The sequence below is a fragment of the Corvus hawaiiensis genome, chromosome 3 (genome assembly GCF_020740725.1).
Source record: "Corvus hawaiiensis isolate bCorHaw1 chromosome 3, bCorHaw1.pri.cur, whole genome shotgun sequence".
Taxonomy (NCBI): Eukaryota; Metazoa; Chordata; class Aves; order Passeriformes; family Corvidae; genus Corvus; species Corvus hawaiiensis.
In genome coordinates, this window is record NC_063215.1 from 23166430 (window position 1) to 23193081 (window position 26652).

The 26652-nt window shown below is 35.1% G+C and overlaps 1 protein-coding gene across 2 annotated transcripts in view; it reads right to left on the reverse strand.

The window, feature by feature from the left end:
- Positions 1-26652, reverse strand: part of CSMD1 (CUB and Sushi multiple domains 1) — a 1116955-nt gene that overhangs the window by 253296 nt on the left and 837007 nt on the right. For both annotated transcript variants that reach the window (XM_048295968.1, XM_048295967.1), the window contains exons 13-17: positions 17093-17275; positions 14824-15150; positions 12928-13122; positions 7741-7879; positions 2003-2190 (exon numbers count right to left, since the gene is read on the reverse strand). In XM_048295968.1, coding sequence (XP_048151925.1) covers positions 2003-2190; positions 7741-7879; positions 12928-13122; positions 14824-15150; positions 17093-17275 — 1032 coding nt within the window. The remainder of the gene's footprint in view (positions 1-2002; positions 2191-7740; positions 7880-12927; positions 13123-14823; positions 15151-17092; positions 17276-26652) is intronic.

The window sequence follows — 26652 nt, forward strand, 5'->3', positions numbered from 1 at the left end:
GGTGCTTGAATGAGTCCAGAGAAAGACAATGAAGCTGGTGAAGGATCTAGGATCATCACAGGATCATCTCATCCTGTGATGAGAGGCTGAGGCAGCTGGGATTGTTTAGTCTGGAGGAGAGGAGACTCAGAAGAGACCTCTTTAACCTCTACAACTTCCTGAAAGAAGGTTGTAGTGAGATGGGGGTCAGTCTCCTCTGCCATGTCTCAAATGAAAGAACAAGAGGAAATGGCCTTAAGTTACACCAGGGAAGGTTCAGATTAGCTATTAGAAAATAAAAAAAAAAATCATCACAAGAGTGTTTAGGCATTGCAGTAAGTTGCCCAGGAAGGAGAAGGAGTCACTGTCTGGAAGTGTTCAAGAGGCATCTGGAAGTAACACTTGGGGATATGGTTTAGGGGTGATTATAGTGGTGCTGGACTGGACTAGATGATCTTGAAGGTCTCTTCCAACCTTGATGATTCTGTTATTCTATGATCTTCTCATTTGTGTCTAAGCAAAAATTTACACCAGCTACCCTTTAAAATATTGTTTATACTGGAAAAGTGCTTCATTCAGGGAGTCAATCTGCTCTAAAAGATGCTGTGAGACAAAATTTTTTAGCTTTGCTATGACTTTAAAAATTATAAACATATTAGCTTTTTATACAATAGGGTATTTTTTTAATATTCTGTGCAGGGGAGCTATATGTAAAAGAGGATGGAGATAATTTACTAGCTTTCTGTCATCTTTACTTGCTCAAGATCCAACCCAACTTTAAGCTTTAAAGTGTACTTATGAATTCTAACTTTGACATTTTATCAGACTACCTAGAGCAACAGCACTGAAATACTAGTGTCCCATGTGTCAGATATTAAATTTTTCAATAGAGGTAAAAAGTGAATATATGAATACTCTTCTAAATAATTTCATAATTAGACCTTCCTCTTTAAGAATGTGTAGGCCAGATATTTTATTACTAATTGGTTTAATTTTTAACATAAAAAAAGGTATCTACCTAAGATGGCTTAAAATAAAATACAAAATTATAAATATTTAAGGACTATCTTGTGAAACATAACAGCAACATTTAGACCCAATAAAAACAGGGAAAATCAGCATCTGCAGGTAACTCATGCAGAAACCTACCTACTGTTGTCTTTACATGATTTAGTAGCCTTGAAGTTTATCATACTATTATCTGTTCAGCCATTACCACCATACCTAAGCCGAAGTTAAAAGAAACTATGCAGAATTTCCATGTTTTGATGTGGCTCTAAAATATGTCTGGACACTATTCCAGATTCAATATTACAGCACATTTACAGCAATCAAATTAGTTTCCAAATAAGAACAACAGATAAAAGTGATGTTACTAGGTTGGCACAACCACAGTAAACACACAAGCTCTCTTCAGTAAATAATTAAGTGAATGGCTGTACTATCATATAAAGACCAGTGTGACTTCATACCATTTAATATACGTCATTTTATGCATTTAATTTAAAAGAAAATGCTATTATGATGATTCTGTAGTTCATATGGGGATATTATTATTAATTTATTTGCATTTTGGAACAATTATAGATAAGGTGTCCAAGTATGTTCATCCCTGCAAAACATATTAAAACCAGAGAAAGAGAAAATGAGAGAAAGTGAAAGTGAGAGAGAGGGTAGGGGACATCCAAAGCAACCAAGAAAGAAAAACATATCTTTACCCACTAGGGAAAGTTTTTAAAATTACTTTGCATTTGATTAAACAACTAGGTCAATAAGTATGGAATAACACAGAAGAATAACACAGTATGGAATAACTGAATAACAAAGAAGAATTCATGAAGAAAAAATTTCCAAAATGAATAGTTCCAGAATTATCTGTCACTACAGCATAGAGTAAACATAATTAGTTCTTACACAAATATAGCTACTGAATTTTATTTGTTCCCATTTGTTTGCTCATTTTCTAACTGAATGGCTTTTTTCAAGATTAAGTAAAAATATATTCAAGAAATACCAGACTTACTCTCATAGTGAATTAGGAAACCAACACTGGAACGACTGTTGTCTGTAGTGAACAGCAGATACATATAATTTCCAGTACTGATAAGGAACTGGGGTGCTTGTGTTCCATGATATTCTCCAATTAATGGTGATGAATTTGCTGGCCCATCTCTGACTTCCAAAGTATCATAATTAACTTCAGTTTGGAATCTGAAAAGGAATATGCAGGTCAGCTGATAGATAGATGGATGGTGTTTTCTTTAACTGTAAGAAATGCAACCCACTTGTAAGTCATCAAGAATACCACACATTAAAATATTACATATCTATAGATCCATCAATCTGTTACTGAGAATAACAATTAAAGAAGGTTTCATGAATAGTTTTCCTCGCCCTGTTTTGAGGTATAGTATAAATTCGTAAGGGATTCAGAATACTTCAGATCAGCCATATGACTGGCCTTTAGAGAAACATTTTTCTAAATCTGGGTCCAAAAATGCAAATTGTCTCAAACAAAATTGCATTATGAAGATCCAAGAAATTTTTTGCCCTCAGATTAAAAAATAGGTGGACACCCTAGGAATATCTTCAATAACATTTAATTATTTCATCCCAATAATTTCGTTATTTGATATTTTCTATTTGGCAAAAGTTGTTTTATAGACAGTCAACTGTTCATTTTTTTTTATCCAAAGATTTTATTCTAACATAGCTTGTTACTTTACTTTTATGTAATCATTTTTGTTGTATGAAATAAAGCAGTAAAAATCCACTAGATTTAAATCAAGCTCTCAATTTGAAATTTGTTACAGTTATAATAAGCATGACTTCTTAGATTACTTTAATGTGTCAAAAAAACCCATGTAATATAGACAAGAATGGAGAGCAAGGAGACTAATGAGGGTTGATTTAGAAGAAAAAATAACTTTAAAATCAACACCTGAGTCAATGTGTCTGTCAATCACTAACCCATATCACATTTCTCCAGTTCATAATGGATGTCTACACGTGCAGTCATCTCCTACTAGTTTTTAAATCAAACAGCACAAATCTGCTCTTTCTCTAGATGAACTTGAACTGTCACTTTTTACATCAGATACTTTTCAAGATAGTTTGTGGTTATACCAGATTCTGATATGCTGTAGCATCTAAACCATGCACACATAAATTTTCCTGTCAATGAAGTTTGTGCTATTACGCAGATATCTATACCGGTCTAAATATATTTGCATGCAAATTCAATATTCTTATTTTCATCTTTCAGAAGTGCATATGTTCTGCGATTTTTCTCTTCTATTCCCATAAGGCTTATTAGTTCAGAGCAACAGAAATCCCTACGCAATACAATACTTTTTTCAAAGTGAGTGCCCTTAGCTGTCTTGCCAATATGGGACACATTTAGGGGGTCTAGAGGTAAGAAATGGCATTCTTGCAATTAATGAAAACTGCAAAATATTAAGCACTCAAGAAAGTGGAAATATATTTGACATTCCTTCAAAGTGTAAATAAACTTTATACTTTGTCAGGCGAGGATGACAGAATGACCAAGCTCCCACCCAGGCCATTACATTTTACAGAACAAATAGCATTGGTCTTGTAAAAACATCTTCACAGACACATCAATATGGGTAAGAACGAGTTCAGTTTTAGCAAGTATTTAGTATTCTTTCTAGTTCTTCTCCCATGGTTCTCTGAAAACAAAAGCACAGTCAGAAGTCAGAAATCTTTTGCTTTCCTATCGGAACTAATGACTGCTGGGAAACTGACTTAGGCACTTCATATCATTCCTTCCTCTTCACACAGAAAACTCTAGATTTATGGTACTACCTACTTTATTCAGACACGCTGGATAAAATCCAGATTGCTTTTACTGCTGTCTATTCACTCTGACAGTGGAATACAGGGCTTGCAGGTTTGCTGATACATTAAGCCTTTTCAAGGCCCATTTCTGGCAGTGAAATAGCTAGCACGGAATGGCCTACATCCATATTATTAAATACATCTTTTAGCTTCTAAAAGAAGGAGATACTATTCAAATTTCCTATTATGAATGGTTGCTTGCCCACACTAACTCCTGGCCATGTTTGGTAATTATTTGGGAGAATGCTGGTTGACAAACTCAAGAAGCATGTTGGAGCCTATATCAACAATTTAGCTGCATAAACACCTGAGTTTTTGTGTCTGGAAGGGCTCACTGATTCTATTTAATTTACCAAAATAGACAGTTACAGAGAGCATCACTAAAGTACTTGACAGTTTTTCAGTACCATTCCATAATTTCAGAGATCATACATTGATTTATCCTGTAGCAGAATGATGAAAACAGACAGATACTGCTAGGCTGTTTTAAATACTTTATTTGTACTCATAATGAATAGACTCAAGATCAATAATTGAATAGTTCAATTATTTTGACAGCTATGTTTGTGAGGGAAACTAATTAGGAATAAAGTGCTCTCAGCCAGCAATTGCAGTTTTCTTAGCAGGGCAGTCTGACAACAATGGATGGCAAACCCTTGCTGGAGACAGAAAACAGAAAATAACTCTTACAGCAATTGCTACTGTGACAATGATCTTTATTCCCAGTAGGTTCCTGCTCCTGCCAAACTCAGATGTGACTTTATAATTCACTTGTCTGGTTTTGAGGGTTTAAGAGAGTGAGTTGTTTTTCGAATTGGGTTGGGCTTGTTGTTTGTTTTTATTTTCAGTCTTTGCATTTTCCCTAAAGTGATAAGACAATTTGTTATTGGATGCTCTTCAACACTACTGAAAGAAACCCTAATTAAGGGTTACTTTTTGGGTTTTTAGTTTATTTTAATGCTTATTAGCTTACTCATATTAGTATAAGGTAGGACGTCCTCCAAATGTACATAGATAATTTTTATGTTATACTATTCTTCATACAGTTAAGTAGGTTTCGGATAAAGACGTTAGTTGTATAAATTATCAAATGATTTTTTATCAATATTCAAAGTACCAAAGGTCTTCAAGTCTTCTACCCCCTTCCTCATGGCTTGAATCAATTAGGTTTTACTTTTCTGTTACCCTTCCAGGCATTAGGCACAATCTGAAATGCAAAATGTACAATAATCATAGGGTCACGTAGTCATTTGCTGCTACTTCTGGAAAGTTTCTAAGGACTCTGGAAAGTAAACTCCAAGTTATTGTTTAATTTCATTGCGGTTCAAATTGTACACAAAACTCTAGAATTCTGTCAATGGAATATGAGTGTGCATCTGTCTAAAATTAAGCAAATTATGTTCTTAATTTGACCACATGTCACAGAAGCCTATGTTTGTCATTAATTTTCTCAGAAATATTGTCATCACACTGTTAAGGTCATGGACATTCAAACATCTGCAACTTCAGGCAATGCATTTCCTTTCATAAAATTAAAATGCTCCATCTTATAACTAATACTGCTATTTCCATTTAGGAAGACATCCCTGAACCTCCGGCTTCTGATCGTTAATTCAACAAACAAAAAAAAAGCTTGCAAATAAATATAAACTTATAAATACTATAAAGTCTTTAATGAGAAAATAGTCAGCATCTTAAAATTCTGGAACTTCCTGCCAAATACAATGGAAGCAAAGAACCTTTAGTTGTTGTAAGAAGTAACATGATAATTTTATAAAAACTGTTTATAAACAGTTCCCATTTTTCTTTGCTATTTGTCATTATCTCCTTTGTTGCCAATCTTAATGTCTTTATAATAACAATACAAATCAGGACTAGAAAAGGATATGGTAAACAATATACAACCTATTTTAATATTCTCCCCTACATTACATATTGTGCCCCGAATCATGTTTACAAGAATCTTCTATTTATGTGTTAGTTTTCATTCTGATCTCTTGACAGTTACCAGAATTTTAGCAGCTCATTGACCAGTGTAAGTTCAAAATATGTTGTTTTATCTGGCAAGATAGTATTTTTTTTATATATGTATGATTCAATTTGCATTTATTTAATCTACCTGCAATGTGGTTGCCCATACATCCAGTCTTGTGAGAATCTTCAGCAAATCATCAGTCATACCTTGTTTTTAATATCCTGGAGAGCTTAGTATTATTAGTCTAATTTGCTCCATTTTAAGATCATTTTTGTATATGCTGAACAGTTTTGAACATAGTAGAGATCTCTATAGAAAACCCAAAATTTCACTGTAAGACTTTTATCAACTGTTAGTTTTTATCCATGTAATGTCCATTGTATTAAAATGATTCTTAGTCTTTCAATAGCTCTTTGCAGCGTGAAATGCAAGATACAAGATGTGCATTTTGAAGACCCAGATGTGAGAGAATAAAATGGTTATTGGCTTAAACATTGTTAAAATCATTGGAGGACTTTTGCCTGCTACAGCAAACTGCAAAGAAGCAGCTGTTCATCTGCAACCACCAAAGCCCACGCCTCCCCAAATATGTCTACTAACTGGAATTTAGACTGTGATGAGAACTTGAGGTAAGATAAAGGGGGTACTCTTGTCCAATCACCCCAGGTCTGGGAAACAGAATGTATCCACAAGTGATACTAGAAGATCAAACTTTCTGGGGGCAAGCTGCTGATGTGCAAAGTAACCACCCAGGTGCAGACCCACCACCTCAGGCTACAGATGAGTCTTGAGGGAGATAATGAAAGAGACAAACCCTGTGAGGCGGGTGTGGTATCTTTGTCCATACTCAGTGAACTGAGCTGTGTTAACTCCCCTGCCCGGGATATACGGGGCATTCACATACAGACCGAGGGTGTTAATCTCTGCTGATGGGCCGTAACTGGCTCAACTGCACTGACCTGATAGGCAGCTATATTGTCTTAGAAGTTCTCAAAGACTCTGGAAGTGTCCCGTAATCCACATTATTATCCACATCATCCAGTGTGAAACTCCCCATCCCAGTGGAGGTACTTGGGCATTTCCACCTGTATCTGAGTAAACCTTTCTTCTCACAGGACTACCTAAAACAAAACTATATGGCTAAGAGTGTCTGGAGGACACTCATTGAACACTGACGCGCTGTGTGCCATCACCATTTCCCTTGTGAGTTTGTTCCAATGACTGACCACCCTCTCAGTGAAGGACCTTTCCTTAATATTCAAACTTAACTTCCCCTGACACAGCGTAATTTCATTTCCTCTTGTCCTACTGCTGGTCACCAGAGAGAGGAGATCAGCACCTCCCACTCCACTGCCCCCCTAAACTGCAGACTGTCGAGAGGTCATCCCTGAGCCTTCTCCAAGATTAATTAACCAAGTGACCTCAGTCACTTCTCTTTAAGTCTTGCCCTTGAGACCTCTCACCATTTTGGTCATCCTCTCCACACACACTAATAGTTTGGTATTTTTCTTACAATGAGACACCCAAAACTGCATGCAGTACTCAAGGTAATGCCACAGCAGAGAACTGCAGAGCAGGACAGTCACCTCCCTTGACCAGCTAGCTTTGCTGTGTTTGATACACCCCAGAAGATGGTTGTCTTTTCAGCTTCCAGGGTGCAGTTTTGACTCATATTCAACATGCCATTAACCCAGTTTCCCAGATCTCTTTCCACAGGGCTCCTTTCCAGCCTCTCCAGTCTTATAATAAAGACAATGTAAATACATTAGAAAACTTTAATTGCCTACTTGAAGGAATAGTGTTGTGAGTACTGTAATGAAGTCCATGTTTGTGGTTTGGTTTCTTAAAGAATATATTTATTCTTCAATAATAAAAAAAATATTTATGTTCAGACCTTACTTCTTGTTTGACTTTATGATTCTCACCTGTCAAAAGTGATCTTAATGGAATGTCCTGGTCTTGCTTCAATCACCCATTCACAATTAAGTGAGTCCTTGTAGTATCCTGGCCACCCTGGTGGCAAGATAACACCATTTGATGCTGTCAAATGTCCACCACATGGTGCTGAAAGAAAAAAACCCATGTATACTTATAATATACCCAGTATTTCTAATATATTACATAGCCAAAGAAATTGCAAAAAATCAAATTAAAATGCATCAAAAAATAAGTTTAATATAGTTTTAATAGCTTAACACAGTGTTATGAGCACTTTGTTTTCTTCAGACTCATAAGGCCTGCAATGTATCTTATCTAGACTTATTACTCTGTATATATTTTAACACACAGAGCATGGCACTTGGGTCTGCCAGGCTTCCTTCTGTTGAAAAGCACAGTATCTTGTTAAAAAATTATACTGTCTCATCACATTTAGATCCAGTATGATTCCATATTTACATGGAAACATCAGACAAATTGTTCCAAGTAATTATTACTGTTGTACTGTGCCACCTTTTTGAGTAATCACTGAGCTCAGTGAAACTGGCAGTTGTAAATATTCTGTTGAATCATAAAATGATTTAAGTTGTACGAGATGTCTGGAAACCATCTAGTCTATTTCCTGCTCAATACAACAGACGGCACAGAACCATGTCCAGTCAGGATCATGCCTTCTCTCCAAAGTCAGACACTCCCCAGACTTTCTGGGCAATCTGTTTCAATGTTTGATCACTCTCACAGTGCAAGTTTTTTCTTATGTTTAAACAGAAATCCACGTATTTCTGTTTAAACATTTTTTCTGTTTCCACATATTCTGTTCACTGCCTCTTGTCTGGTGATTTTACACCACTGAGGAGAGTCTAGGTCCACCTTCTTTAAACCATCCCATTAGTTATCTATATATATAGACAAGATCTCTCTTGAGTCCTGAGCCTTTCCTTCTCCAGTCAAGACAAGCGCATTTCTTTCAACCTCTTCCTGTATGACAGATGCTCCAAGTCCTTAATCATCCTTGTGACCCTTCACTGGACTCACTGCAGTATGTCCACATTTTTCTTATACTATGGATCCCAGGAGTGCACACAGTGCTCCCGACATAGCCTCATCAATGCTGAATAGATGGGAAAGATGTGTCATTTATTCTCAGCCCAGTTCTCCTGCCTCTCTTCCAAGGTCCCTGTGAACAGCAGCACAAACATCTGGTACACCAGCCACTCCCCCCAGTTTTACATCATCTGCAGACTTGTTCAGAGTACACTCTGCCTCAGCATTCAGTTCACTACTGAAGATTTTAAACAGTATTGGATAGGGGATTGAGCCCTGGGCTACACCACTATGAATTAACCTCCAGTTGGACCTTGTGACACTGACTACAATTCTATGAGCCAAATAGTTCAGTCAGTTTTCAGTCCATTTCACTGTTCACTTCTCTAGTCCCTACTTCATCAATTTGTCATTGAGAATTTTGCATGACACAGTGCCAAACGCATTACTAAAACTGAATATACATTACTCTCCCTTGATCCATCAGACAGCTCATCTCAACACAGACGGCAATTAGGTTGGTCAGGCATGATTTCCTCTTCATAAATCTGTGTTGATTAGTCCCAGTCACCATAGTTTTCTTCATTCTGTCCTACTTTTGTCTTGGACAGAGTTGCTTTTCTCGCAGTAGCCCTGAGGGGGCAGAATTTGGAGCTGTGCGGGCACACCTGGGCTGTTATTCTGTACCACTCACACCATCTCCAGGGTCAGAGTTCAGGGACTTCACTTCCAAGAATCGAGTGTGACATCGGGCGGAGGAAAAACATGAGTGGGAGGCTCTGGGGGGGCATTTTGTCTTTGTCTCCGTGGCCACGCACACCAGGAGCCTGGTTGGGTTGGTTGGTCAGTCAGGGAGTCAGTGAGCACTTTTTTGTATATGAATCACCCTCTCTTGAATACTTTTGTTATTAATATTGTTGTTCTGTCTTATCTCATTATTGTTTTCAGTAAATTGTTCTTAACTCAGAATATCTGCCTTTCGTCTTCCTCTCACAGGTGGGAGTGGAGGGGAAGGGAGCCAGCTGCATGGGGCTTAAATTCCAGCTGAGTTTAAACTACAGAATATGGTTCGGAAATGGTTTCAAGGAATATTGTTGCATCACCTTTCCCAGTGATAGAGATGAGACCTGTAGCTCTTCAGATCTTCCCTCTTTCCATTCTTCAAGATTGGAATTTGATTTCTTCTTGTCCTCAGGGATTTCCCTGGTTTAAATCAGCTTCCCAAGATATTGAATGACCTTGCAACGTCATTGGATGGCTTCTTCAGACTTCTTGGCTGCATCCAATCAGGCCCATTCCTGTATGTCAAATTTGTTTAAATGTTCTCTGACCTGATCCTCCTCCATAAAAAGTTAAAAAGAATGTCTTGCAAGAGGGCTATGAAAATAAGAGGGCTAGACAGGGAGCATTTTTCGCAGCAAAACCAAAGGACTTTGGAGCAGGATTAAACAACAGCAGAAATGACAGAACAAATTTAGAAAAACATGAGTCCCTTAAAAATTTAAGCTGTCAGAGCACAGGGCTTTGAGATGTTATGCTTTACTAAAGGCTATGGCACAGTTTAACAGGAACACTTTCAAGGTCAGGTAATTTTATCTTAGTATCCTTTGTATTGTCCTCATAGAAGAAGTCAATGGTATCATTATCAGAAAATTCCATATTTCAGTGCAGGAAATCTTGCTAGTTTTCTTCTAGTTCTCTAAGCAGTGACAAAAAACCCTATTATGTCATATAGAAACGGATGGCAACATGAACTTGTGAGTTGTAAATTAATATGTCTAGTTTTGTTTCAATGTTTTTAACAACACAAAAAAACTAATCGGAGAGGTTTTTTGATTTCACTTATGACTAGCCCTTGTCTCTAGGAATTTTTTCCAGATTTGAGTGGGAAATAAAAGCAACCCACAAATCCTGAAACACACCAAATTTTCTTTGAAGGAAAATGAAAGGCCAGTAAAATGGCATTTACCTTAAATGTGTATAGTTAATGAAGAAATAAATTTATTCCATAGTATTTTTTAAAATTAAATTTCGTCATATTATAAACAAGAACAATCATAAGACTGTTGATCCTCAACTAACTATAACATTTCATGTACATCATTTACTTCAAGTATTTCAGGTGCTGCTTATAGAGTGTTATGTATACAAAGACACAAAGAAGAGCAACAACAAAAAAGTAACAGTTGTTCAGAAATCTCAGACAACTAGTGTAGATACAAAAATGCTGCTAGCAAGGATTTTCTTGCTATTTTCTAAGCCCATGAGAGACTTTTCTCTCTCACAGAAGAGGTAGCAGAGAATGTAAACAACCAAGCCACCTGCAACCTTGAAAAGTCTTGTTTATGGTATAGTAGAAAAATATTTTGACAATGGATGTTTTAGGATTTCTAGCCAATCACCCCCAAGGGGTGGCTGGTCCTTTGTCCAATTAGACTATGAAGAAAAAAGTCTAAAAAGAGTTTGTAAAATAATCAAATAAATCAATCTTGCTGCACAATTCCTGCCTGCTGGATCTTCTCTCCTCCTCCTCCCTATGGCTGCGGGACACGGTGATATACCCTAGGGCCCAGGCCTGTGGTAATAAACTAGAAGCAAACTAAGTCATGCTTAGGATGCTTAGTCCATACTATAATCCAAGTCCAGAAACTCCTTCAACTATCAAGAGAATCCACATCAGAAAAGAACATACCCTGAATGCAACTACTTCCTTCTATAAAAGGAACAAAGAGAAAAAAAAAAACAAACCAACCGTCAAATCAGTCTCTTAGTTTAATCCTTTCCTCAATAAAAACTGAGTAAACATTCTACAAGGTTCAAAGAAAGGCTGAGTGGTACCTATGTATTTTCTGAAAAAGTAATTTCAGAAATTAATTTTTTATCTCTCTTTTTTTCCTTCAAAGTGCTAATCTTGGGTCCTTTACCTATGTGTTTGCAAAAATAAAATTACACAAAGATTAAATTGAATACTTTAACAATCGTATCGAGAGTTTCAAAATGAGAATAAAATCTTCTGATGAAAAAAACCACCCTACTCCCTGCTTTGGAGTGGGCTGGGTTTGGTCTAAGAATAAAAGAAAAACTCTGTTCCACTGCGTAACGTGCTTTAATCAGGATAAGACATCTTGGTAGTACAACATCTAGGTTCACATACACTTCTTCTAACAGACTGCAGACATGGGAGGGGAGTCTTCAGTATTTCTAAATTTTCTGAAATGCACAGTCTTATGAGAACTGAGTTCTCAAATTGCCCAAATAACAAAAACCATGAAAGTGATATGATCCGGATCCTTAAGTAATTGCAATGACACTGAAATTATTGGAAATGTGAGATTTATACCAATTAGAAGGTTTGGATTAGTTTCTCCCCATCCCCCAAAAAAATCTTTTAATTTGGAGTCTATGTATCTATTGTTTAATAAAAGTTAAAAATTTTGAAAATTATTTTTGAAAAATATATATTAATCATTTATTAAATGTACTCATCTGCCTTGCCTTTAGGACCCATCCCTGTTAAGCATCAAGGAATTCTTCTTACTGTGTTTCATTCTAAAGAGAGATTTAAACCTAAGTAGAGATTATCTTAGTCTGTTTATTCACCAAGGAAAGAACAAGCAAATAAATTTGGAATTTGTTTGGAATATCATGTATATTAAACATAGCTCTGGTTTTCACTATATTTCTCAGGAGTAAGTGTACTGCAGGTTATAATATTACACACAGAAATTCAGGCATACTTTCCTTTTGAGAAAGTTAAAGGGGTAAATTTTCAAAAAAGACTTTTAAATAGAAGCTTTAGTTACTTTGTTTGAGGTAGATAATTATGTTCTTCAGTGTGCTACAGCCAAAACTATTACAGCAGTTATAATTCACAACCAAGTAATGATGGTGACAATCAGAACTTGAAAACAATAGCAATCAGGTTTTCAGAATGCTAATTTATTCCAAGAATACAAAAGCAGGGTATCCTGTTTCTATTACTGGGCTCTCATTTGACTGGAAGAGTGTTAAGATGAATGAATAACTTCAGGCAAAGAAGTCTTATTTATGTGCAAAATATAAAAACTTAGCCAAATTTAAGTAGTGTCATTATTCAAACTGTAGGTGCAAAGTAAAGACTGTGCCCTTACCTTCACAACGTGGGACAGTGGAGCTCCATACTACATTTCCATCTTGCATAATACAGGTTATGGATTCAGAGCCTTGAGTCTTCACGAAGCCATCATCACAGTGAAAGGAAACAGAACTTCCCAGAAGGAATCTGTCTCCAAAGCGCCTCCCATTTATAGGAATGCCTGGATCGTGGCACTCATTCTGACCAAAGGCTGATAAAAACATAGTAATAATACTAGTAATAAAACCAACAATAATAGCAATAACAACAACCACCCCTTTAAAATTTGTGTCTTTTTCTTTGGAGAAGGAGGAGAATAATATTTCAGTTGTAATACTATAATATATAACGCATACATAGTAGTATATAATTCAAAGTATAGAATATTTCTCAATAAAAAGTCAGCTTCAAATCCAATGACATTCACACACATCCAACATAGCTGTAATTCAGAGGTTTTTTAGGTATGTGTGGCTTAGATACTCAAGAACCATTTGCCTGAAGCTTCCTCTGGTCAAAATCCATCTGTTTTGTCTCTAGCACAAGGGTATTGGGGTTGTTTAACCCGAAGAATGGGAGGCTTTCTTGAAAGGAGGATGTAGTAAAGTGGGTATTGGTCTCTTCTCACAGGTACCAAGTGATAAAACAAGAGGAAATGGCCTCCCCTTTTTATTTCCTGCCATTTTTCAAAGGACAAAAATTATCCCTTCTTATAAAAGCAAAAGACCAATTTAGGCATCTAAAACTTAAAAAAGATTTAAATCAATGAATTCCAGCTTTATGTGGGGAATCATTCTAAATAATGCAAGAAAACACCTTAGCCACAAACACTATTGTTTTAATTGACACAACATAGAAAGAGTACAAAAGGTCTCAAATACATCTTTATTGTCAATTAACTTCCATAACCTTAGAAGATAATTTCTTCAAGTAGCGTCTTTGAATGACTCATAAAACTTTTAGAAGAGTTACCAATCTACAGCAAAGGTAAAAATGTTTTCTACATGACAATGGTGTTACCGGAGTCTTCTATTGAGAGTACTGTTTAGTAAAACATTTTTATATAAACAAAACACAGGGCCATCTGTAGCCAGATATTTCTTAGCCTGGTTGCCCAAACAGGAGAGACTTATTTTCTCAGTAGCTCTGTATATGCATATGGCCTGTAGGTCCACATTTAACAACTTTTGAACTGGTTTCCCAGTTGCAACTAAATTTCATACATTTGAGATTTGCCTTCTCAAAGGGAGTGCATCCTTAAAATTCCTAAAGGGACAGTAGTCATATAGAAGAATGATTTTAAATTAGTGTACTCTTACAGGGAAGACTTCTGCATCAGTTCAGCTGTGTTCTAGACACTAGAAAAACCACAGTGTAAATATTATGTGTAATGCAGAAAAGAGATCTGTATTCTTAGGGGTCTGTATTCTTAGATTCCACACCATTCAACTAGAAAAAAACATACAAAAGCAAAGCAGGTTCCCAGAACTATTTATTTGCATTGATATCTTAGTTAATTTTTTATACTTTTATGCCTTTTAGATTAACACCTCAATATTTGGGAACTAAGATTAATACCTTTATGAACTTATTCCTGATGGTTCCATTGAGAAGTATATTAAATTACCTGCACTGGATAATTTGATCTGAATGCTCTGGACTTCAGTTACGTGCTCTGCATTAATGCAATATTAACAAAAAAGACAAATAATGAACAGAATTCCTCAGCACTATCACAATTAAAATAAATAAATGATAGGGATTCAGGTAAGCTAATGAATACAAGGAAAAATTATGCAATTATACAAGCAGGACAATTTACTTCTGTGTTAGAAACATAAACATGTTTTTTATTTTAGTTATTATGAAGAAAGCATAAAACTAGGCATAAAATAAAAAAAGAAATTCTTACTTGTGTAAGTGATATTAAATCCTCTTCCAGTGGTAGAGTGATCTGATTGAAATTCAAGTCTTACTATGTGCCCACTACTAGCCAATTGAGAAGGGACCTCATTGCCAGAAAATGTGCCAAGAGGTGGTAAATCTGAAATCCCATCATCTTTGACTGTAAGGTAGTCAAATTGAGGTTCTACATCAAAGTCGTTGAAAATCAGATGGATTCTGCTTCCTGGCTCTGAGATAATTAACCAAACACAGTTCATATTGTTCCCATATTCCTCAGGATAATTTGGAGAAAGAATAATTCCAGATGGTGTGGTGAAGTTGAAGAAACATGAAACTAAAGGAAAGAACAATAAGATTCTCAAAATACTATCCACAAACTTTTTAAATGCTTGTCTTTTATTTTTTTTTTCTTGCGGCAAAGGATGCTTTTGAAGCCTGGATGTCAAAACTACCACACGTGCAAGCAGAAAACATTTATCACTTTCAGAACATTTCTCCAATATAACATATTTTCTTTTTCCCAAGTGAATCCAAGTGACTGCAGCAGGGCCCGCAAGAGATTAGGATGTAGTGAATACCAATGAAAGCAAAAGTAATGCTTGATGCATCAGAATTTGCAAAAATTGGCAGGTTTGTTCTAAAATGAAAATGCGACCTCCAAATTGAAATGATATTTTTCCAAATATGCATTAAACTGTATTTAACAATCCAAAAAAAAATCAAGCACAAGTGCCAGTTTTTTCTGTAGTATACAAAGTTCATACTGATGTAAATAACAGAAGAAATTCAGATGTGACTGAAACAAAAAAATCTTAAGTGTATATAGTCTGAACTTATTTTACCCTAGTTTCCCATTGATGGTATAGAGCAAAACCAAAAATGATTCATAGCTATCATCCTTTTTGACTCTTTTGAGCCAATTTTCATCAAGACATTGCCTTACTGGTTTCAGAGTCATGACCTTGTGACTGGTAGTGTAGTCAGAAGTACAGTATATTCAGAAAGAGGAAGACTCACTGCATATTAGTCAACGCAAAGGATAACCATTATTTAGCTCTTCAAATGTGTCAGACTGAACTCACTGTATGTAAATAGATGTTACAGATTCCATGCTCTTTCATAGGGCATGTGCAGATGTAACACTGGAGCACAGTAAAATATTCTACATTGTTAACAAAAACTGATGCAGCAACCCAATGCAATACAGCACCATGAAGAAACACAACTTCTGTCTTTAGAGGGCATTGCAGCTGAACTGTCTCTGTGTCTAGGCTTTACATGCTTAGACACATTTCAGCATTGCAAGGCATATTGAGAATTGTTCCGGTGCACAGCAATCTTGCTCAGCTTGTTAAGTCCTGTACGAACACAGCTTCCAAATACATACCTGCCCAAATAGAACAGGACACCTCACAATGATTGTTATGGTTATCAAATACAGTACTGAATTGTAAGATTCTTTATAGGGAAATTTAACATGATCTGGAAAACTGAAGTGCCTAATACACCTGTGTACTTGAAAGATTTGCTCTATTTTATCAGAAAGGAAAAAAAAGAAAAGCAAGAAACCCAACCCAAATAAAACCCCAATAAATAAATAAATAAACCGACACAAGCAAACAAACAAAACAAAATAAAAAAATAAATTTAAAAAAAACCACAACAAAAAAAAAACCCAAAAAACAAACAAAAAAATCCCCAAAAAACCAACTATCCTTCCCCCCCTCAAAAAAAAACAAAAAACCCCAACCAACAACCCTCTTTTAACAACAAATGTATTTTTTTTTAAAAACAAAAATCACAGCTAATAACCTTACCTAACCTTTTCCAGTAGTTGATATTCTTAACTTCTTTATATTAATTTTCACACCTTTGTGGTATATCACCATTAAAAAAAACCCGAAATCCCAATCTTTTCTTATGTTGCTTTGCAGGCTGTTTTGCACTGCCAGAATGAAATGTGTATGCGCCACAGAGTCCTTTTGAACACTTATCTGCTATTTGGAATTGCTCATTTAGAGTCTAATTCAACACACATTTACATTAAGTGTTAAGTGGTGTAATTAAATATAAAAGGAGAGGAAAGAACATTCTAAAAACAGGCCTGCGTGGTGTTCCCCACAAATGAGCTACTGAGTCAATTGAAAAAAAAACAAACCATGACTGAAAAAGTATGAAGTATTGAAATATTTTCCTGTTGGTTAGTCACAGATGTTAAGAAATGTGAGAGGTTAAGGTCAGGTAAATAATACAGAAAAAAATATAATAATTCTTACAAACACAGCTGGGTTTGTTGCCAGACCACTGGTTATTCTGTTGACATGTAATCGTTCTCTCTCCCACCAGTTCAAAAGCTGCTTGACATTCAAAGGTAAGTGTGTCTCCATGCAGAAAACTGCTGCCAGTCCTTTTCCCATATGATGGAATTCCAGGGTCTCCACAACCTCCTTTCTCTATTTCTGAATATAGAAAAATTCAAATGCAGTAATAAGGAAAATATATTTGCAATCAATTTATATGTCAGTATCAGAAGTACTTTCAAAATATTTGGCATTATACATTAAACTAATATTTACAGCTGAAAATGAACTAGAGGAAAATGCTGTAAAACTGCCTCAAAGATGACTTAGGATCTAAAGTCCTTTCACAAGCTAATAGCTTCAATACCTGCATTGCTGCACTGCTGAAAATAACAAAATACTTACGTTTAACGGCACGACTGCACTGAATTACAGCCTATTTGAAGGCAAAATTATAAAGCCACAGTCTCCATCCTACCCATGGAGACAGGTGTGTAGATCATTTTTCTGGCAATGAAGTACTCGTACTAAAGAATCTTTTAACTCTCACATCTGCAATTCCATTTATAAGTCTATTAACAATATGATTAAAAGTATATAATTTACTGATAGAGTCAATGGATTTCAGTTTAAAATAACTAAAGTATAATAAAAACAAAACTGAGGAATTATTTCTTAATCTCATACTTCAAATTAGAGCCACATTTTTCCCAGCTGCATTCAGTTATGCCAAAAATAAATTAACATTTTGAATTATTCTTCAAGATATTCTCTAGAACCTCTGTTTCTTAATTAATTTTAAGATCTCAAATCTACATAAACAAGATAAGGCTATAAAAAATTCAATTCTTATGAAATTTATGAATACTATAAGTGTCAGGAAAGAGAATGTAAATATCAATTGCCTGTGGTAGAATCATCTTACAAAATACTATACAGATGGCTGCCCATCAGAAAATGAAGGCTCTATTTCTTTGCCATTAAACTGAAAGCAATTTTTTAAAATTAACTTGCCTTTGATCAGAAAAAATAACAAGAAAGCACTTCTGATTCTGTAAACTGTGTTGCTGCATATGCAATGAAATCATGTAAATTTGATTTAAATTAAAGTAGAGACAAAGTTATTGGTATTTAAATATTTTACAGTTCAGTCCAAGGTATGAAATCAGAAACATTCAAGATAACAAGAAAATTCAACTCACTGAATAGTATTAAATATTAATATAATTTAACACCATTGGAAATGTTTGCTGTCAAATATTGTTAAATCTAATAATGTTAAACCCTGGCAGAAGTGTATACCTTGACTGTGGGGATCTGTTAATCCATTGCTTTTCATATTTCAGACGCTCCCCTTGTTCCCTCCCTAGCCCTGGCCACTCCCTCGGTTTCTCTCTATTTGCTCCTGTACCCCAACCCCGCCCAGGGACCGCCCCTGGGCCCCTGACAAAACCATCCCGCACCCAGACCACGTTGTCTCTCTACCTCTGAACATCTTGAGGACAAGATGTGATTAAAGCCATCTCGAACCCTCATGAGAGACCCTTCTCTACCTTCTTTACCATCCACTGTGTTGTAACGCTGCTGGCTGCCAAAGCCAGGTCGCAGGGCTGTCTGAAATCGACTCCGGGATGTGACATGGCCCTAGGAAACCCTCGCTGAGCTCTCAGGGAGCAGCAGCCTGCTAGGCAGAGTCCAGTGAAATTTTAAGATACAGGATGCAGAATTATGATATGTGAAGTCAATCTGCTATGTTTACACCCTGAAAGCAGTCACTTGCAGATTCTTGTCAGACGTTCAGAAAAGTATGGCACGTATTTCACATAACAGGTTACTCGACGTGCTGGTGATGCTGTGTCTCCTGCACCCATTATTATTTTATTTAAATAATTTGTCTTAACAGAAAGTTAGAATGTATAAATTAAAAACCATTTTCCAAAATGTCCAGTACATAAACACAATAAAATATTGGGGGAACAATTTTATAAATAATATTTATAAATAAGGATTTTAAATTACATATATGAATGCTTTAATGTAGCTTCACTTGCCTGTTCCTACTTTCACAGAATAGCACTGAAAACCTGGGTGTTTTCAGCTATGCACATCTTTACATACTACATGAAAATATGGGGAGCTACAGAAAATCAGAATATACATTTTAATCACATTTTAGAAATTCATCTCCCTCACTGACAGCAGAGCTATATCTAATACAGCATGTGAGAATGATCATAAACTCTTTGCCAAATGTTTATGTGCTACATACTCTTTGTCAAAAAACCTTTTCTGTCTCAAAAATCAGGGCAATTCTGTCTTAGGCAGGAGCATCAGAAGCCAAACTCTCTGCAGGGATTTGCAAAAGCATTGCTTAAGATTTATCCCTTAAAAGACAGCAACAGGTGTTTCTTTCCATAGTCTACAGAGGAAGTAAAAAAATATGTCAAAGTAATAAATTTACTGAAATAGAAGACAGATCACGATACTTTTTAACTCTCAGGCTATGCATCCAAGCCATGGGAAAGGGCTATGGATCAGTGAACTAAAACTTTTTAACAGAAATTACCATGAGTTAAGGTTTCTGGTGGGTTAAGAATTCCCTTTTTTTTTTTTTTTTTTTTCAGGAAACTAGTACGGTATGCTTTCAGATCCAAGCTCTTAGTGAGGAAGGCAAGAATGCAATGTAAACTTAGGAGACAAATCAAATACTTTGTTATGCTTAATATATCACCCTTCATCCAAGAATGCCCAGTTTTCTTGGGGTGATATATGATTTGGATTTGTAAATATCTTATTTGCATGCACAAAAAAATTATACATATTAAAAATATAAACACTAATTTCAGATCAAACATTTTTAAAAATACTTTATTCTTTGGAAAAATAAAGTTTTAATAAAATCTGTCTCATAAAAAACCAATTTAATGATAAATTTCAGGTTCTCTCAAACACAATAGAAGGAATTTTTGAATCAAATTATATTGAAAAGCCAAATAACTCATAAAAAATGTCAAAACTAATTGTATTAACTCTATTTCTATTTAAACCTTCAGGGTCTGTGCTTGTTTGTTCAACATAAAAACAATCCAGCAAACATGACAGATTTATAAAATACTTCTGAGGATGTCTTATTTGCATTTTGACAATAAAAAGATTGAAAAATTCCATCCAGGTCTAGGAATCTATATCATCACAAACCTTTAACTGAATACTATATGTATCCCTAACAGGAATCTACTCTAGTCAAAAGTTATTCAGGCTGACAGAAAACACTCACTGTAATTCATATAATTATCATAGGATCACAGAATTTGGGTTTGAAGGGGCCTTAAAGGTCTTTTAGTTCTAACCCCTTTGTCATGGACAGGAATACCTTCCACTAGGCCCATGTTCCTCAAATCTGGCCTGGCCTTGAATACTCCCAGGGATGAGGTATCCACAACTTCTCCGGGCAACCTGTTCCAGTGCCTCATCACCCTCATAGTAAAGAATTTCTTCCTAAAAGAGGAAATATAAAGCTCTTCAGCTTAAAGCCACACCCCCTTGTCCTATCACTAGATGCTGTTGAAAAAAGTCCCTCTGCAGCGCTCTTGAAGGCTCCCTTTAGGTACTGGAAGATGCTCTAAGGTCTTCACAGAAAGAGTTGTCAAGCATTGGACCAGGCTGCTCAGGGAAGTGGCTGAATATTTAAAAAATATGTAGATGTGGCACTGAGGGACATCATTTAGCGGTGGACTTCGCAATACTGGATTAATGGATGGATTAATGATCTTAAATGATTCTGTGACTCACTTTAATCAAAAGCTACGTTTCCATTACATATATTTACATCCCAAAACTTAGGGAAGACAGAGAAGGCAAAATTAATGGTTTTGTATTTACACATACAGAATACTCTTTCTTTATAACTAGATCTAGAATAGTAGGCATGTAATGATTCCCAACATTTTCTCTCCTCTGGGATTTTGCACAGGTTTTTACTTCATTTTCCTTTCCAGTACCTGTTTGACTTGCACTTCTTTGATTTGGTCAGTGAACAGTTTTTTTAAATGTCTGAATGCAGCCGTGATGCATTGTGCGTATTGCTCCAACACATGCATCGATTATTCTGTTTCATAAATTGCAAAGATGCTCTGTATCAGTTTGCTAAAAAAGAGAACATTTCAGACCAATTCAGTTGAAGTTATGTTGAGCTCTTAGAAAAGTCCTATGGGATAGAAAATGTTCTTAAAATAACAAACATGAAAATAAGATCTATGCTAACCTATTTAGCATGGCAATTAAAGCTCTGTTCTTTTAGGATTATTCTGTGTACTCATTCAATGTTGGCCTTCTTTTGATCTGAGTTCTTAGAGCTGTGTGAATTTCATGATGTTTGCACATAAACTCTCAAGCTTAAATTAAAACGTCAGCTTTCTCTGATGTTTAAATACCAAAATATTAATATTGATCTTATGCAATTGTTCTTGGCTTTCATGTAACCTCTTTCAATATCCTGGGGAAAGAGCCTTTTCATCCTGTTTGTAAACTAGAACTATTTACTCAGTTTCAGGGAATATTCTTTCTTTAATGTTAGAAGAATGAAAAGATTAGATTTCTGACTCTTAAGATCATATCTCTCCGAGTTTAATTGAAAGACATTTCTGTTGCTCTGTTTTCTTTCAAATGAAGAAATATGGAAATTCAAAAGTGATATTAAGTATTTAAATATGTATTATGACTGCTATTTGAAAGGTGTCACATTGCAATTCAAATCTTTTTTGATGTAAAGTCTTTGACTCAGGTATCTGAAATGTATAATAAAATAATTCATACAGTAGAAGATTTTGCACTCTTAAACTTACTCATGGTAGGAGTAATTTCTTTTTTTTCCACTTGTTACTAGTTTACAAATACACAGTTTAAATTAAATTCTTACGTTTGTTGTGTTTTCATTCACACTATCCAATATTCTAGCTTAAATGATTAGTGAATCATTAATCATTAAATCTGCATCTGGATACAAGCTAAAGAGTATAAATAATAATCTCACACATTAATAACTCAGATGTATAAATACAATTTAAACTAAATATGTTTTAAAAGCATGTGAGTTGAGCAAAAATCAATTGTTTCAAATAAGAGATATAAAATAAACTTCAGGTTTCTATCAGAAAGTTGAAGTCAATAGCTCTAAAACCTAAACTAATTATTTGACAATATTTCATAATTATCATTTTAGCTATTATCAAGATAGATTAAGGGAAGCTGTGAACTGACACATGCATATATTCACCCAAAAAAAAAAAAAAAAAGAGAGTTTAACATCTAAACTCTGAGAGGTCACAGAAATTCATGTTTCATATACAAGAAAACTGATGATTTTTTTTTTCCTCTTATTCCTCATGCCTCTCTGTGTTAACAAACATAATACCTAATGCAGTTTAAAAACACAAAGGAGAAACTCATACAAACAAAACCTTATACAAAGAGAAGGGCTAGAGAGATGCTCAGGATTGCAGAAGAGGACATAAATAAAGGATTGATATTATGTACATGATTCCTGCAATGGAACATAGGAACAACTACTGAAAAAGAAAATGGTAAATCAAAACTAATAGAAAAAATATTTCATATAGCACATAATTCGACTCTAAAAGTGGCTATTAAATCTAAAATGAGGTTGGCCTACCGCTAAAAAGAGGATGGCCTTACATGATAATTTTATAGATTATCACGATTTTATCATTATTCCAGTAAATTTCTTCAAAGAAATTTAACAGTGCAATTTATTATCAGTCTCCAAGTATAAAAATAGAAGGCCTCCTTCACAGATCATATAGTTCCCAGCAGCATTCTAAGAGACTCTCACATTTTCTCTGAAATGTTTTGTCCTTGCTGTTATCAAAAAAGACCACAGATCATATCCAGTAGATTAATTTTTGCTGCATCCACCTTATTGCATTCTGTATCAATATTATAAAAAATACGAACATGACCTTAGAATCAGATCAATGAAAAAACAACAACTTTTCTAGGAAGTCAATTTAAGCTAACAGTTCACTACTGTTGCATATGGGTGGCTTACTGGCAGTAATAACATCATATTGCATTGTCTCTTATAATATAAAAATCCTTGAAAGCAATAAAACAATAAAGCAGAAAAAAACCTTTACAATATTAAACTTCTTTAAGTTTAATATTTACTGTGTACTTAAATATGTTATCACAAAATGCAGAAAAAAAAATATTGGTTTGTTTACAATCAATTTTACATGTCCAGGGGTAAATGCAGATCAAATCTGAACAGCAATGAGGAAGAATCTTTTTGTTACTTGTTGCAAAAAATGTGTGACACCTACTAACCATGTAATGATATAGCATGTGAAATTCATTATCAATATTTGTAGAAAAATAAATCTGGAAAAAAAACCCATTATTGTGAGTTTGCAGGCACAATGATAGGTTCTGATTTGACAGATCGGACTCAGGAACAGAAGCTCTGGCACACTAACAATAATTCTGTGAAACTGTAAGCTATTGAAAATGGTAAGAACTACTGGAAAAGGAACAGTGAACAAAACAGAGAATAGTACTCTGACCTCACACAAAAACCTTCAAAAATTTTATTTCCATGTTGAATTTTACATGTAGTTCTGCTCTTTCTTTTAAATAAGGCAACATTAGAACTAGAGGAGGAAAACAAAAGATCAAAGTTACTGAGGAAGTGAGGACCAATTAAATAGAGTGAAAATCCCTTTTTCTGGGTGGGGGTGTGTGAAATACATGTGTTCAAAAAGTTATTGGACAAATACATGGAAGAAAATCTTATTGAGAGACAAAAAAGGACTTGAGGTATGCATCACTGGAAACAGAGAAAATACTCTCTTTCTTGATCTATCACTGTATAATTCACCATTACTTCCCTAAACACCTATTATTGTCAAGAATCAATATGCTTTTGGTCTCACTGTAGATTTTTATTCCAATGTTTTGTGATAAGAAACATGATATTGTTCAAATTATAGTGTTCATCTTGTTTTACTACCAAAAAGAGAAGTGCCTGTCAATACAAAGGGCTGAGCAGTGCCCTGAACAAAAGTAAGCACAAAGTTATCCTGTGGAAAGCAACTTAGAATGTTATGGAAAATAGGAAGTACAGGAAAAAGGAAGTGCAGCTGCCTCAGAAATTATCAGAATAACATAAGAGTGAATATTGTGAAAAGGTGAACTATGGAATGAGGCAGAAGGCAGTAACAAAACTTGTAGAATTAAATTGTCATTAAAATTAAGAGAAAGAAAAATAGCTAGCAGGAAAGAAGGATGAAGAACACTTCCACTTTTCGAGAAAAAAAACTCTTATCTAGATAAAAAAATGTTTAAATAAAATTAAAAGAAGGGCAGAATAGGAAGAGAACAGCTTAAGGACCTTTTAGATAATGTAGACATATTCAAGTGAACAGGGGCTAATCAAATTCAGTATTTAAAATGAAGCAGTCAATGAACTATTACCAATTATCTTCAAGTACTTATGGAGAACGAGGTAGGTCCCACATGACTGAGCAAGGTCACATGTATTAACTGTCCCAAAAACTGGAGAGAAGAGGAACCAAGGAATTAAACAAATACCTGTGTATCTATTTTGCCCCCTCAAACTGGGAAAATTATATGCTTTATCTTCCTTTACAATGGCATATCCTTAAACATCTTTACCTAAAATTATCTTAAGTCCTGACAAGAAAGACATGGTGGTTGTTTGGAAAGAAAATCAATGAGCTACTACTAGCAAATCATTTGTAAAAGGATTGTAAAGCCAACACTGATCCTAAGCAAAATAATGGAACAGCGAACATAAGACACTATTTCTAAATGGTTGAAAGACAAAAATATAATTACCAGTAGTTAACGTGGTTTTATGGAAAATTGGCCATGTCATACAAACAATACGTTTTTCAGATTATAAACTCAGATAACACAATATATTTGGGCTTCTTTCAACCATTTAAATTAGTGACACATGGCATCCTAATTAAGAATTGGCATCATAGAAAATTAATTTAGCACACATTAAATGGATTGCAATTAGATATTTATAGTATTTTGAAGCATAAATGGTAATAAGGAATTATCATCAGACAATAGAACTGCTTCAATTAGCTTAATCTATACTCTTTTTTTAGCCCTATCCTAACAGTTTGTTACACAAATATTACAGACAAATAGGTAAACAATACTGCCATACTATTTTGAAGATGCTTTAACATGACATAAGTGTGCATTTCTTCTCAAACTTATGTACCCACATAAGCACTGCTTTTTCTCATACTCTTAAAATAAACCCTCACCAAAATCTTGAGCCTATTTTATTATTTGTAAAACAAAATTAATGTTAGATGGGAGGACCTTATTTTCCCTGAATATCCACTTCTGCACCTTATAGCGAGTGTGCCTCCTCCCTAAAGACCAAGAGTGATAAGTACAGTTTCATAAAACAAAATGAAAGATTGAAATCATGTATGGATTTGCTGGAGCTTTAACTCAGTACATTTCTAATGAAGGTTGTAGAAACAGTAAGTGCTCAAATGAAAAATGTTAGCTTTGGAAGCAACCAAACGTACAAATATTAATACAGTGTGGACATCCAAATAATTGTACTTTATTATATTCCAGTAAAGAAGCAAGAAAGATGAAGTATTGCTCCAAAAATATTCTTCTGAAGGAAAAAAAAAAAGAAAAAGAGAAAACATCTTTAGGCCTTATGCTCCTATATTCTGCCCTTGCAGGACAAATCCTGCCCTCCAGCACTGGACTCAGTCCAGCAACTTTTAACCTTTTTTGGCAATGCACAATTTCCCCGAGATCTCAAAGTTTCTCTCTTTGATTAACTTTGAGGCTTTATTTCATGGGCACTCTTTCCATCTAGAAAGAAGTTCCTGTTGTTCTTATCTATATCTTGTATGTTTCAATTTTTTTGCTGTGCCTCCATCCTTGTTGGCTCCTGTCCCCTTGGTCAACCGAGAGTTCTGGGGTGGGATTAAGGAAGAAAAACTTTCCTTCTCTTTCCAAAGATGCCGACATGGCCAAGGCTTAACAACAGGAGTTTCTTCTTCCCTATTAAAACACACTTTCTGAGAAACATAACCTAACACAAAACTACTCTGCAGAGAAGTAAAGGAAGTCTCACAGCTTAAGATTCAGTCTGGAAGCTATTCCATAAAAATATACCGAAACAGTACATACCTATATGTACATGTAAATATTTTGTAGGCATAGTATACAGACAAGAAAGCAAACAAACAAACAAAATTTATTTGCTTTTTTCAGTGAGAGCAATTGAAAAACTGAAATTTCACAGAGCCATGTAGGAGAGTCTTCATGAGCATTATCTATTTGACTGCATAGATAGACAGACTTCTTCGTCTTAAAATTCCATTCAACATCTTGGTTTTCAATTTTCACACCCAGAAGAAAAAAGGAAGGAGGACAGGTTGTGTTATGATGGGGAATTAACTGTGTTGGTTGTTTTGGTGAAAAAAAGTCTCTCTCTGAATATTGTT